Raw genomic sequence first — 15,778 nt, forward strand, 5'->3', positions numbered from 1 at the left:
GTAAAATTCTTAAAATTACAGATTAAAATTACTGTCCAAAATCCATGAAAATCCTGAAATTTGGCAATGATAATTAATATATTACAGGTATTTATGGTAAGCCTTTGCTGGCTTTGGTCCATTAAAACCACTATTCATCGGCATGCATTGATTAATCCCATGGCATGTAGCAAAAAAAATTAAAAATAACCGCGACGAAATCAAATGCTGATGCGACCAACTGAGAAAGTTGGTGGCATCAGTTTAACCTGGTTTCTGAGGGTACAGTTGTCTCTCGTGTTCTTGTGTTCTCCTATTTAAAAATAAATGTTTTTCATTTAAAACTTGCATCAGTATCATGGATCAAAATGTTAGTACACAAAACTGATGTAGCCTAAGGTTTAAAGGTATTTGAGCACAAGTAGGCCAAATGCATCAATTCAGGTGGTGAATGAAAGAACCAGTCATTACTATAATCTGATTTTATTATTTAAACACTGTTTATATTTGTTTATATTCAAATAATTAAAAAAATACATTTCATTCAAAATTGAATTTTCACTTTGCTAACCCGCATCGTACAATGCCATATAGGGGGCCCATTGACATTGAGAGTGTACAGGGCCCAGAATTTGGTGCTACGCCCCTGCTTGTTAGTGGTATTAACTAGCGCCCCGTATACTATCGTCAAACGCTAAATAGTTTTTAAAGACAAAACTCTTTACATTCGATTATCATGAAAACAAATCTCAGAGAACGGTTGACTAGGTACCGATGTTTTATTAGACCTAAGGTTCATTTTTCCTTTAAATTGACTTTGAAGCGTACTAAAGACCAGTAGACTATTCAACTCTATCGAAGATTGTTCAAAATGTAGTGTATTTTTAATAACCATAACCTCTCCCTGGCTGTAGTGCAGTAGCAATTTAGCTGGTTTGACCTATACAGAACATGCTGGTAAATGGACAGAGAGATTGAGATAGATAGGCTCCCTCTGAAAAAGGTTAAGACAGTACTCATGCCCTTTTAACATAGCTGAGATTTTCTATTATGAGTCTATTTACAGGCACTCTGCCGCAGGTCCGTTTCATCTGAATTACTGATTTGTTCATTTGTTTGCATGGCTGTGTGCAAGCCTTAGGCAAATAGTGTCTGCCACCTTTGATGAAGGTGTCCATCTCGCAGTAGGCACAGAAACGCGTGCAAAAAAGAGAGAATCTTTCAGTGGTACACACTTCCGTCTGTCCTGCTCCTTTTCTCCGAACCAATTTCTGTTTTTGTATTAGAATTGTCAGAGGTCTTTTCACTGGTCTTGCCCAGGTGCTAATGGAATCCGTGCGCGAGGTGATTCTAATTTCCATGCGGATTCCCTCGACTGCACTCCCGCCGTTGACTTTTTTGACTCTGTTGGATTGCTTTGGTCTCATCCGGCTGCATTGATTTCCCCACATGCCCCTACATGCACGTACACACATGATCGCTCACATATACGTACACACACACCTCTTTCCCTTCATGCGGGAGCTGGCATACTCGCTACATATTCGCTACACACAAAGGCTATTGTTGTAGCCCTACTTTTCTTTGGTGAGACTGTGTTTGTGTGCCAAGACAGAATTCTTCTTATTTTGCAGTAACAACTTGATCTTTACCATTCTCATAGCACTTACTCTTTAACGTCCCATATTTTTAGCCTATGATGTACATATGCTGTGTTTTTAGATACTATACAACACCGGTTTGTCCAAGTTGGGCCACCAGGTGTCAGCAACGCAGCACTAAGCTGAAATCCCCAGTGACCCCCCTCCCCCCACCCCTGTCGCTAAATGCCGGAGAGTATGTAGATCAATCATATTGCGTTAATGTAAAAGCAGCCCTGTGGTTGATGAATTCTGTGAGTCACTGTGGAATGTGCTAACTGTGCAGACTTTGACTTTTAACCATTCACGCAAGTCATTTGTGACTGCTGCAATCACATTTCCTTGGCCCTTCACTGTGTTAAGTGTCGGAAGGCTTTATGTTGACTTGGTTTGATAAAAAAAAAAAAAGAGTCCTGTTTTGGCGTGATTTAAAATTCGAATAAAAAATGAAGGAATGACTTACGATTGCATGAGGGTGGGATCTCTGGAGTGTTTATGCGGAGCAGAGAAATTTGCAGTGTTACGAATTTGAGGCAGTATTTTAAATACTGTTAATGAAATTGGGGACTATGAGGAATGCCTTTATTCCCTCCCGCTTTTAATCAGTTGCAGAAGAGTTATATTGCAGTGTTTTTTTTCTCACTCTCAATCACACTCACACACACACACAGTTCTTACCCAGCACCGTCAGTTTGGCTCTGTGTGATCGCAGCCCAGCCTGCGTGGCTTGACACTCGTAGACTGCATCATCGCCTAGCTCAGCTGAATCGATCACCAAGCTGTGCTCACCTGATAGCGGGTCTCCCACCAGAGAGTAACGTACCCAACCTGGTCCACACAAACAGCACTGTTAGAGATATGCACACACATAGGGCTACTACTTGCATTAGCATCTTTGGTCAGCGGCAACATGTGAGATGCCACGCTCATGCAGCTAGCATAGCACACGGAGATAGCCTCAAAGGTTCTCTAAGCGATGTGGGGCCAAAACATTTTTTGTCACATACATCAAACGTCTCCTCACTATCGGCTAGCTGCCTGTCCCCTAAACACACTGTAAAAAATTGCGGCCTCTGTAGACACCACAGGCTCCACAAACGGCAACAAAAACAATCATGTCTCACCCGGACCACGAAACCTAACAAACAGTGTTCCAGCCAATCACTGGCAAGAAGTATTTGAGGGTGGGTCTGGGGGGTTAGTGCGTGTGCACATGAAGGGGGTGTGTGTGTGTGAAGGAGATAGAAGCATCAGAGGGAAGTTTGAAAAATGGCCGACACACGACCAAATAGACGTCGTTCTGAAGAACAAATTAAAAAGAAGAAGGAGTCGGATAAAGAACGTGCGAAGTTCCGAATTTACATCGGTAGCAAAGCTTTTGAACGATGGCGAGAACTCCGGCGGCAAAAGGGCTTCCAGTCCGACATTCAGGTTGCTCTGTTTTTACTGGAAAGGTGGGTAACGTTTAATTGTTTTTTTTTCTTCTAAATTGACGCTTTATGTTCGCCAAACCCACACAAGGATATAATTAGCTAGAAATGCACGTTCACAATTATTTCAGGAAGCACGGAAGGGAGGGGGAGGGGATGAGATGCGGCGGAGGGAGGGTCTAGCTAGCCTCCGATTTGTTTGAAAATATTCCGAACGTCAACAACACCCAGGATCGCTCAGAGAACCTTTAACTGTCCAGGTTGCTAATTTCAAAGCTGCTGGGGGAAATCATTTTAAATGTCAGTCCGTGACATGAGCTGTGATTGATTCTCCACCTCAGCCCGAGCAGACGGCTGAAATGATTAGACAAATTAAACGCTAGTTTGCATTAGCCGCAGTGTTTGTTTGCCTTCCCGTTTCTTCACTCAATGGAGCCTAGGAAGTAAGGCTGTGACGTTACTCAAACACACATTCACTGCAGAAGAGGGATGCTGCCCTTTACCTGCCAATCTATGATTAGTTTTATCTCCCAATTGTTAATTGGAAAGAAAAAGATGAAGATGAGAGGACACTAAGCCTTGGTAAATGGACTTCAATACGCATTGTGTACCTCCTGGGGGAACAGCATCATTTCTGCCTTGCTACTTGCTCTAAATTTGGTTGACATATCGGAAACTGGGTTTCTAGCTAATTACAAACCAGTGCACCATTTAGAAACACCTTGGAAATTAATTACGTCGACTTCCTTTTTTTTCCCTTTCAACTCAATTTTTAAAAGTGACTCGATGATGAAAAAAGCACTGTTAAATGGGATGACTGTTCGTTTTACCTGGTAGGTCTCGTTCGCCACCTAATGCCAGGCCATCTTTGGTCCACTGCACCATGCCCCGATATCCCACAATCACACAGGGCAAGGTTACTGATTGGCCAGCAACAACTACTTGGTCCTGGGGCTGCTGGGAGAAGTAGGCTGCTTGAGACACTGCAAAAGGAAAACAAATATACTTTGGTTGGTGTTTGATATTGTAAAATATGTATAATAATGGACCATATTCCATTATCTTCTTTGACTTTAGAAAGCAACACCATACAGTAAATGAGAGTGCTGCCACCTAGTGGATCCTGCTGTTAATTAAATGTATATCACACATTGTAAAACTGAAGCATCCTTAAGACTTCAAATTCAATGACGGGCTTCAATCTATCACATAGGCATGCCCATAGAATTTATTCTCTTCCAGTCATATTGAGTTTTTCTTTAAATGCAGAAGTGGCACAAGGCTGGCTCTCTGAAATAGACCAGTAGCAAGTTGGATTACCATGGTAAACTACAGCAAGGCTCTCCCTCCTAATGCTGAAGCCTATCTGTCATTTTGCTCTAACCAGTTCGGCTTTCAGGTCAGTGATTTTGTACAGGGAGAGAGATGGGAAAGCACAGAACACATTAGTGCGATAGTATATTAGCGCTGAATCAGCAAGAGCCATTCCAGCTCGCATTCACCATCTCTCCGCAGCTGGTAATACTCTTCCAGTTACACAATGAAACACAATTTTCCTTGCAGTACCCATGCACTGGGCTCTAGGAACCTATTACTCTTTTACACTGATCTGAAATCATTTTGCCTACCCAACACACTCTCTTAATTGAAGTTTCACGACTGGTCACACACAATTTTTTTTTATCAAGGCAGTGAGTGGCATTTCGCTAACTGACTGATGCAGAAAAGGCTAATATTTCATCATCTTCCGGTTGGAAGAAAAAGGCACAGTCCATAACACATTTTACAACAGTTTGATATTCTGAACTTGGCAAGGGGTCTAGGCGTCAGCTGGTCATGACTTATTTAACTCTTTCCCATGCCCATATGGCAACCTGCATAGAACGACATGGAAAGCAATGCCCCGTTGAGCCAGAGAATCTGTTGTTACTTCTTCTCAGGGTGGGGGAAGTGCTGTTTTTTAGTAAAATTGTTGGTTAAACAATCAATGGAGCTTTCAGCGTCCCATGAGAGCCATCCGTCGTGGGCTGAGAAAGGCACCTGCCACCGCACTGCCTTCCCTCTATTTTGGCTTTGCTGCTGTCTTTCTTTCTCCTTTTTAAACACTTTTACTGTTTTTCCGGCTTGATTTGCATATCAAGATAAATGTGTCCCGACTAAACAACAAACATCCATCTCTCTCTCTCTCACTATTCCAATCACTTTTATATACACACATGGTCTTCTTACACACTTTCTGTGTTTCTCAATTGCAAGAGCTTTATGATTGGATCTGGTGCATCATGAGCCCTCTTGAAAGTAGAAAGATGGCAACCAGCCAGAAGTAACTAATCCATTCACATGAGATTTCAAAAAGGGCGAGGGAAGAAAGAGCCCAATTTGATGGAGGTTTTAGAAGGGGAGGGCTGTTACTGGTTCTTCAATAAGAAAGGGGCCGTCCCCCCATTTTTTCTGCCTTTCCTCCTCTTTCTTTGCCCTTTTATTTCAGTGTGGTTAAATAGGAGAATAGCGTGCCAGTGGTGGATAAAGAGGGGTCTATTCAGCTGGTGCTAAACCCCTCTGAAACTTCTCTCTTTGGGCCAGGGGTGTTTAAACAGACAGGGTAGGGGGCCTCACCCCAGGGGGGCCCGAAAGACGGTGAAAGGAGGGCAACATACGGTGGCCAGAAACACACTATTGTCCCCTTGTCCCTTGGTTTTAATAGGCCTCTTCATTTCCAATCAATCCTGCTAAATGCAAGTTTAATAGCTTTTCAATAGCGGCTTTCCCCCCCTGAGGGAGCCCAGGATTTTCTTTCTCCTCCATCCTCTCTCACTCTCTGTTGTTCTCACTCTCTCTCTCTCTCACTTCATCATTCTCACTGCATTTCTTTGAGCTGAAAAGGGGCTTCCGAGCTTGGCTGACGGAGTTTGGTCGAGACTCAATTATCCACTCCATCAAGGGGTGCAGCAAAGACCATCCACCCCCCCCCCCCCTAACCTCCTACACAACCCCACACCAATGTTCTCTCTCAGAAACATAAGCTTCCTTTCCTTCCAAGGCAAAGGCCAGTGCAGATTTCAGATATTTTCAAACTTGCTTTTTTTTCTTTACTCCCTCTTGTGCTGACAGTCCTCTTTTCTTCACTTGAGGATGGACAGGGAAAGAAATAGCAATACCATGGAAGTATGCTACCTCTACTTCCTTGTCTTTTTCTTGTACTGCACCAACCTTTTACTGGACAGACCCATTAAATAGTTAGGGGAAAATAAATGAATTAGGGGAAAACATGCATCATGCCTGACTCTGACTACCTGCAACACTAATATCACCCTGCATCCCACAAGTTCCCATTCCCATGGGAACTGTTACTGAGAGGAGGATACCAAATGCTCAGTCTTCCAAAGCTACCTAGTTTCTTACATCATGATTCAAATGCTTCTTCTTATACCTTTTTTCCATGTAGGATTGTGATTTTGTGATTATTATTTTCATGCTTCATACAGAATGTATATAAATACCCATAGTAATTAGTAAGTGGTAATTTATATTTGGAAACCCTGACCTATACTTGTCAAGAGCTAGATATGAGTAATTAATACACTAAATATGACTCTTTTGTCAAAAACAAAACTCTTCTTGACATTATCATCAGCTGCAGTATTTCTAAGCCAAGACTTTAAGTCTATTTTTCATATAGAATTGTTCTTTTTGTGTACACTTCTGCCATCCCTGGAGCACGATATTTATGAGATATTGAGTCTTTTTACAGATACTGTAATTGTGTTGTGCTTCTGGGATTCTCCTTTTTGCATCAGGTACTGGATGAACATCGATTGCAATTAAAGAATCTTGCCCTAGCATCTAAATGTTTACGAGCGGTGATAATTCATCAGGATGAGCCGATGTTTAAGGGCTTTTGTATATTCAATAGTTCCTCTTTAGACCCCTTACTGAGTTGTGCCTCCGTGCATGTCTTTAATCACTCTATCACACACAAGACATTCACAGCTTGCATTCGGGCCCATTTACAAGTTATGCACCTGTATCAATGCACGCATTTGGCCTTATGAGCAAAACCAAAAGCATATTTCTTACCCTTGCAATGCATGTAGCCATTCGAACACACAAACCCACATATGTAACGAAATGAGTTCACACCACGGGAGTGATTCAGCGCTCTCCAAATCTTGCTCCAAGAGAAGCTCAACAAAATATCACGTCTGGTTAATGAGTCATTTCAAATTGGAATAATTCCTCCTTGCTGAATTAGCCAATTCTTTAACGGCATGTTAGCGGCTTAATTACATGAGTTCATTCCTGACATAGAAGAGAGGGATGAACGCAGGAAAAGACGAATAAAAAGGAGGAGGTGTTGAGATGAAGAGAAGCAATTGAACATTTTTATAGGTGGACCCTTTTGAGGATTTCTAACCTGGTCCTGCTTAGAATGCACTCGTGGAAAGAAGGAAAACCGATTAACAAAAGTTCAAAACAGGATAATAAAGATGGTACTCGCATGAGCAGGTCAGACAAAAGGCTTGATATTAACATGGCTTTCTGGTTCATGCAATGTCATTATAAGGTACCATGACAAATAAAGAGGTGCGTGGGATAAGACAGAGAAAGCCGCCTCTAAAACCTACGTTGTGATTTGCTCCACAGTGTGTGGCATCTGTGTGTGCCTGTGTGTTTACGCGTTCCCCCTTCCCCTAGTAACAAGGTCATAACACACTTGGCCTGATACACTTTAATCCGGATTTTTTTTTGAAAATGGAATATCATTTCACGGCACTGGATGGAAGCAGAGAGGAGTGTGTGTTCGTGTGGTGGCGTAAATAGGGCAGGCGTGTGGGGATTGTGGCTCACATTTAGTTGCTACTTTGACACAGTGACTTTGTCTTTTTTTGTCACACGTTAAGTGCAACTGCAGCTGTGCCTGACTTGAGCATGACATATTAAAGAGCTTTGCTTTTTTCTCTCACTCTCCCCTAGTTTCTCCAGGCTGTTTTTAGAGCCCAGGATGTGTCTGAGGCGAGAGCTATGCACTCTGCCTCACTGGGACGAACGGACGAACAGATGTTAGCAATGATCCCTCCCTGGTCTACACTCACTAGGGACAGCGGGGAGTCTTGATGGTATTAGCGAAAGTCTATGTGTGTGTGTGTGGCACTTGGTTTTTCGCCCCTGGCACAGTTGCAGATAAATCAGAATATTTATCCCATGTCAAGCCATATTTAGCCCTCCCTCAACCTCTTCACTGTTTGCTCTGACAACCCTGATTATAAAAAGTGAAGATGTTGCAGCGGGGGAATACAGCTCACATGGATTCATGATCATGCTAAAATCTAGATAGATAGATAGATAGATAGATAGATAGGTCAAACACCCTTACCGTAGCCTGCTCTTCAATTATCCTTATTTTGACAATGCGTATCCAACTCACATGGCACCCTTTAGCGTCAATATAACGCTTCGGTTATGGGTAGGTTTAGGTGTGGGGTAGGGTTAGGGTTAGACCACTAGGAGGTGCCTTCTGGCCCATATATATCTAGGTCTCATATTGACGCTAAAGGGTGCCATGTGCGTTGGATGTATACGCATTGTCAAAAGCGTCACTATAACACGCTTCGGTTATGGGTAGGTTTAGGTCTGAGTTAGGGTTAGACCAAGAGGAGGCGCCTTCTGGCCCATATATATCTGGGTTTCATATTGACGCTAAAGGGTGCCATGTGTGTTGGATGTATACGCATTGTCAAAAGCGTCACTATAACACGCTTCAGTTTTGGGTAGGTTTAGGTCTAAGGTAGGGTTGGGGTTAGACCACTAGGAGGCGCCTTCTGGCCCATATATATCTAGGTCTCATATTGACGCTAAAGGGTGCCATGTGCTTTGGATGTATACGCATTGTCAAAAGCGTCACTATAACACGCTTCGATTATGGGTAGGTTTAGGTCTGAGATAGGGTTAGGGTTAGACCACCAGGAGGCGCCTTCTAGCCCATATATATCTGGGTTTCATATTGACGCTAAAGGGTGTCATGTGTGTTGGATGTATACGCATTTTCAAAAGCGTCGGTAGGTTTTGGTCTGAGGTAGGGTTAGGGTTAGACCACTAGGAGGCGCCTTCTGTATAATCAGGCGCTGGATGTATACGCATTGTCAAAACCATCAGTATATGACGCCTTGAGATGAGAACGGGCTGGAAACTCCACCTTGAGCATTGTGCTCATGACTTGTCTAGAGGTGAGATTGGAATACAAGAGAAAGAAAGGTAAAGGCGTGGATGAGTGCAGAGGAAAAAGAGAAAACTACTGTGAAAACTTGCTGGAAATAAACAGGGCTGGCTAAGAGCGATCCATTGTGCCTGCTTCAGATAAGGCCACTAAACCCAAGCTGGAAAGAGCTGAGCTCCATTCTGCGCCATGGAATTATCCTTTTGTTTGGTGTGGGTAGACTCTCTATTGTTTTCGCTTTCATTGTGGAGGGTGAGTGTGTTTGTGTGCGTGTGTATGAAATAGTTTATGCACATGTGAAGATGTGTCATACCAAAGTCCCTGTAACATTCTCATAGCCGTCTCCTCTATCTAATGTCCAAACAAACTGAGCCAAGGGCCACTGGTATTTGTTTCTGCCATTTCAGAACCTGCCACATTTCATTCCTTTCTCTTTTTCTTCGTTCTCGCCTTCCCGTTTGCCTGGTCTCATCTTCTGCACCTTATCTACTGCCTCACATTCCCGTCGCATCTTTCTCCCCCTTTCCTTTTTCACTTTCAGTGTTGTTTTGTGTCTAAATTGCAGCCTAACAGCTTTTTAAGAGCTGTTTGCAGGGGTTTAATCCTCCTAGCCTCTTATTCAGTCTGCAGTCTATTGTAAGCATCCTGGCACAGTACGAGACCCTTTTCAGGACTACCATGCAGCTCATCCATCCATCACACCTTCTTCCTCTGTCCTTCCCTCTCTTCTTCTAGCCCCTCCAATCCCTTTAGTAAACCCCCACTTTCTCTTTTCCCTCCATCCCTCTCTCTTTTCTCCTGTCAGACAGGCCTGATCCCCGGCATCAATGCTGAGCAGGGCCCTTTTCACAGTTACATAAGGTGTGACAAATTGTTGATTTGCCTTTTCCATGCCTGTTTCTGCCCCTCTCTCCGCATTCCAGACACCCTGTCCCTTGCTCGCACCCTCCCTATCCCTGTCCTTTCTCAATTTATCAGCATGAAAATTGCAGGGGTTCAAGTCAGCCTGTCGACAGAGAGAGTGAAATGGGGATGATGGGGGGTCTGCAGCGGCAAGAGAAACAGAGAATAGGACATGAGAGTTTCCAGCAGGGATGGAGAAGGGAAGAACAAGACTCTGACAGAAAGGGGACTCAAACAAGCCTATGCTTTTCAGAGGGAATGAAGGAAATCTATAATCAAGCTTCTCACCCTGCAGTTACTTCTCACTCTCTCTTATTCTCTTGTTAGCGGTGCATGCTAAGGTGCTTGCAGACTTGCTCATACTTGGGGTTAGGGAATTGAACGAACCCCTAACCCCTACTGTATTGAACCGACTATGGACATGAATGATTTATATTTACATTTATTAATTTTGTAGATGATTTTATTCAAAGCAAAGTGATTCCTCGAATCACATGCCTTGTTGAGGATTGTTGTGCTATTACTTTTCTTAAACTCTGATTGCGTCAACCCTGCTAGGTCACGTTAGAAATCCGTTAGCTAAATCTTGAAATGAGAATGATACTGAAATATGCATATGTATGTGTGTGTGCCACTCAGGACATATGCGTGCAGCAGAGGCTTTATCTGTCACACACTCCTCTATGCTGTGCAGCGTCTCTGGTGTGCGTCAGAACTTTTCCAAGTGTCATTATTCCAGTGTTCCCATTCCCACTCTCCCACTTCAGAGTCTAAGAACTCCTCTACTCACAGAAGGAAAGCTCTCCGCTAGGAACACAAAGACGCTGGGAGGAGAGAAGGAAGAGGGGGAGGATGAAATTGTCTCTACACATCAGCTAACTGTCTTGACAAGATGTTGATTGAGCCAGTCTTGTCATTTCATTCCTGCAGGTCTCCTGGTATTTTCTGGAGATGGTTATTGCTGCTTATCTTCCTTCTCTCTCTCTCTCTACATGTTATCTACTTTTCATGCAGCCTTTGTCTATTTCCCTCTCTCTCTTATACAGCATGTGACAATCTCTTTTTATCTCTCTCTCTCTATGTTGCTTGATGTACAGTATGATCTAAGATCTAGTATGCTTTTAAATCATTAGCGTTGTGAGCTCTTTGCATAAATGTGTGGGTTGCTGTATGCTCCAACACCCCCACAATAAAGGAAACATCTACATTTGGTACGCCTCCGATGGGCCTAATAAGCAGGGAAAATAAATAAAGACAAATTAATAAATAAGTAAACAACGCTTTTATATGCACTCTCATTTCATTCCTTTGGCTGTGAAGTCCGGGTAAACAACACAGGGAAAAAGCAACACAAGATGATTCAAAATCCGAAAAGATCACTTGTAAACGTGCCCCCCTTATTCGTCGTTGTTGATCACTGTGCCCTGCACTCACTTTCAAAAGGCAAATGAAATGAAAACTAAGAAATCTAGCACTTTTACTGAGCTATTGGGATGCTAGGCTCAGTGCCCTAGGGTGTCAATTAATTTAGTCTGGGGATTTGTGGCCTATACTTCCTAATTGAGCCCAGTGGAGGCCCCTGTGGCTCATTGTGATAGGAGGAAGTGCGTTCTATAATTAATATGTTTTTTTTCCCTCATACTGTCTTTATTATTATTATTTTTTAATGAGGAAGTGATGTTGTAAATGTATGCATCTCATTAGAGCAAAAAGGGCCATGCACTTTATTGGTCTAAATGCGGAGAGGAAAGGGAAAATAGCTGTAATCTCAGTTGTTAGTGGCATATTGAAGTCTGAGCATGCGTTGGATTGTGTGTGTTGGGAAATAAAGAGAGATGGGTTCAATGAATACCTTGTTAGGGTTGTTCAGTGTGTGTGCTTTTTTTTTACCGATTGGAGGTTAATGTGGCGCTGGCAATTCTATTGAAGCTTTCTCTAATTTTATGGGGTTTTTTTTCCATTCTCCTTGAAAGAGAGACTGGCCATGGCTAAGTTATGTTTTTGAAGACCACCAGTTGGTTTGATGTACAAGAAATTAGAATTTTCTCATCTGGTCTGTTATGCTTTGTTTCTTTCTACACCTATGTGGTGGCGACTTCTATCACGTAACAGTACACAATTAAACAAACAGCTCCTTCATCTCTCTAGGACGAGTGGCATCAGCTGAAACAATGAGCCCCCTCTTTTTCCTGGGTGAAAGAGCTGACCCACACTCACGGACGGCCTTCAAATCCACCGTGATTAATCAATGTCTTTGGTTTTCACAGTCACCACATTTTGCATTTCCTTCCTCTATCAAGTTAAGGTGGTTGGAAGTCGGGTAGTTTAATTAAAATCCGTACAGTCTTGTTCATCAGATTAGCCTGGTCTCAAAAGTGTTCTTTTAACATGACTGATGACTGATGACTAAAACCCCCCAGAACAAAAAATAATGGCTAGTCGAAGGAGGATAGAAAAAGGATTGAAAAAATTGTACCTGCCGACCTCAATACATCCTGGCTTGCTTAGCGCAAAAGAAGAGAGGGAGGGAAGAAGGGAAGAAAAAAAGTAATTTCCTGAAACTCCATTTCTTTGGTGGTGATTAGCAAAGAAGCGTAATTAGGCTGAAATGTGAAGTCAGGATTTTTTTTTTTTTTTTTGTCTTTACGGATTGAACCACTTCCTCTGGAAAAATCTGGCCCTGATTAATGAATGAATGATTAATGAGAGAACTAATAAATCAATTAATTATTAAGCAAGCACTCTGAACAAGAGAAAAGGGAGGATGAGTAGTTGGAAGAGAGTGTGAAGGGAGCATTGTTGTGGAAGCCACACACACATCGTCTGAAGAACCTTTAGCTGAGCACAAACGTGGATTCCAGACAACAAGTGTTAGTTTTAGCCAAAAAATGTGACATACTCACATTCGCTTTTACTGATTGGTGACATCGTGTTACAACAAGTTGTAACCCTGAAGCACGGAGGTGGCAAATCTTCTTTCCTCGCTTCATCCCTCGTTCCAACTTCCTACACCCTAACTAGGACACTCTATCAATCTTTGATAATACTTGGCGTGGGCTGTGGCTACGAGACCAGCGACGGGAGAGTTGAGGCAACACAGCATGGCATGATGTATGAAATGTGGGCCGTGCCAGTAACAATGATATACTGTAGCGTTTTCCAGTCAAGTTTGACCTTTTTTCCTCCGCTGATATTAATCGCTGCAGCGCCAGAATACATGCCTGATCTATTTCTCCCCCAGGAACCCTCTGCACTTTACAGTGCCGCTCTGGCCTCTCCATGTCTCTGCTAAGCTTTCTTTATCTCACTTCCTTCTTTCTTTCGCTAAGACTACCCCCTGTCGAAACGCACCTCACCAGGATGCGCCGCCTAACTGTTATTTTATGATTGGATAGGTTTGTTGTGGCCTTTTAAAAAATGTGACGTGCCCCTGTAAACCTTCAACTCCCCAGTGCATAAGACCCAACTTAAACATAAGAGAACTTGCCTTGTGATAGCCAGAGATATAGATCTCTATGCTTTGGCCGTGGCATTATTAGCTGAGCATCTGAGGAAAAGAAATAGACACCGAGCTTTTGAAGAGAGTCTCCCGGGGGCTTTGGAACTGGGCAACCTACAGAAGAACTCGGGGAAAAAAGGGAAGGAGCCTCAGGGCTGTTTGGCAGGATTGTTCCTAGTTAATGTGATGGAAAATGCCAAGTCCCTCTCATGCTCTCTCTTTCTCCTTCTTTCCCTGTCCTCCTCCTTTTCACCATCTTCTTGTTGACTGGTGCTATGCTGCCAGTGTGGAATTGTAGATTTCCCCAGTCTCAATTGAGTGAAAAGGGCTTTGTCCTTCCATTTGGGGAGGATTATTGACCAGAGCTTGGGACATATGGTCCCTGTGTGCTGGTCCCTGCCTAGCGTTGCTGAAGAATGTAGTGGGAGGGACACTTGACCTCCCCACTCTTCATTTAACACCTAGCATGCCTAACCCAGCTAGTGGCGTGATGAACTTAAACACTTCATTGTTTGCTTTTCTTTCGTTAGGGATTTTTTTTTCCCTCCTGTCATCAGCTTTAAAAGTTAACTGACCATGGGAGGAGTGCTGGTAGTGGTGGGCGGGAAGCAATACACAGGAGGACAGATGTGGATGTTTCCACAAATTCTCCAGCAAATAACCCACCCACAATATGTTGCGCCAAAACTCTGTTCTTCCAAGCCTAGCCATTTGGGCGATCCTATCACAAGTGGTCAGCTGAGACACATTGCTGTCTACACCTGGTGATAACTTGCATCTAAAATGCAAAGAGAAACAAAATAAAGTTGTGGATTGATCATCAGTCTGTTTTTGGATCCCATTTACACCTCTATTTAGCACTGTCCTGTTTCAAACGGATCCCCCAAACGGGATGCTAATGCCCTTACATTTTCTCTAGCTTCGTCATTCGCACTCGCACCATTTCTTATTTTGAATACGCACTCCTTGTTCTTTTATGTTTTAACACATACAAACACACACTCAGTTTGGCTGGACAGTTAAGCAGACAGCGGTAATAGATGGACGCTGTCTGGTTGTGCCAGTATCTCTAATGCCCAGGCCCATATTGGAATGTCTCAGCGTGTTTTCCTGTGATAAGGCTTTTAATTAAGTGTCTAACAAGGACGTCTGGGGGTGTCCATCGAAGGGACATGGCCACCTGTGTACAAGACCATTATCCAAAGAGACAGAGGGAGAGAAAGAGAAGAAAGAGTGTGTGTATGTGTGTGAAAGAACGAAAGATAGGCAAAAGCAGAGAAAGATGAACAAAGCCACACACATACGTACTGACTTTGCACTCTGTAAGAATCTAATTCCCCTGTACGGTCATGACCAGGACACCAACAGATTCAAATCATGATTTAAGGACCAGATGCCATGACCACTTACATAAACAAAGCTTTATTAACAGATAAGGGTCAGTTTCGGGCTACTTCAGAGGCTGGTAAACAAGTGAGGTAAATATAAGACGAGTACTTTTTCTAGTTAAAATTACACTTATGGGAGTCATTGTTGGTGTGGCCACTTTGGTCCCAGTGCCACTTCCGGTTGAACAATTTTTATTATGAATTGAATTTTCTATTTTTTTCTAATACTAGTGTAAATTTAAGCCAGTTCTATGATAGTTTCACATATTCCCCAAGCGCTGGCTCCAATATGAGCACCATTTCAGTGGATAAAGGGTACATAAGGTGTCCCTATCGACCATTACAACCATATCTAGATAATCTGAAGATTGCTTGCCTGCAGCTCGGCAGTGTTCCAATGACGTCTTTACAGGATATGGGTTTGGATCTTAGGAAGCTCTAATCAATTTCTATGGATTCTGATTTTTTTTTTTGTTAAAGAAAATAATAATTTAGCTCTTGGAGGAGGGGGGGGGGGATCTGAAAGTGTGAATGAATGCATACACTGTACACCACATAACCCATTTTAATTCAACAGACATAAAACTCTCAACTTTTTTGCTGGCCAATCTGTTCCACCTCGTCCACTCTCATCTCCCCCATCCAAATAAACCACTCAATCTTCCTTCTTGAGGGAGACCTCTTTTAAATCTTAATTAAAACTCCAAAAGCCCATCTCCTCCCAG

The 15,778-nt window shown here is 42.9% G+C and overlaps 1 protein-coding gene across 1 annotated transcript in view; it reads right to left on the bottom strand.

Moving 5' to 3' along the window:
• The window catches only part of kirrel2 (kirre like nephrin family adhesion molecule 2), a 48,337-nt gene that overhangs the window by 16,185 nt on the left and 16,374 nt on the right, over window positions 1–15,778 (bottom strand). Inside the window, exons 2-3 of the mRNA XM_039670570.2 lie at window positions 3,880–4,032; window positions 2,298–2,447 (exon numbers count right to left, since the gene is read on the bottom strand). Of these exons, the coding sequence (XP_039526504.1) occupies window positions 2,298–2,447; window positions 3,880–4,032 (303 nt within the window). The remainder of the gene's footprint in view (window positions 1–2,297; window positions 2,448–3,879; window positions 4,033–15,778) is intronic.

This window comes from Pimephales promelas, chromosome 16 (assembly GCF_988280905.1).
Source record: "Pimephales promelas chromosome 16, fPimPro1.hap1.1, whole genome shotgun sequence".
Taxonomy (NCBI): domain Eukaryota; kingdom Metazoa; phylum Chordata; class Actinopteri; order Cypriniformes; family Leuciscidae; genus Pimephales; species Pimephales promelas.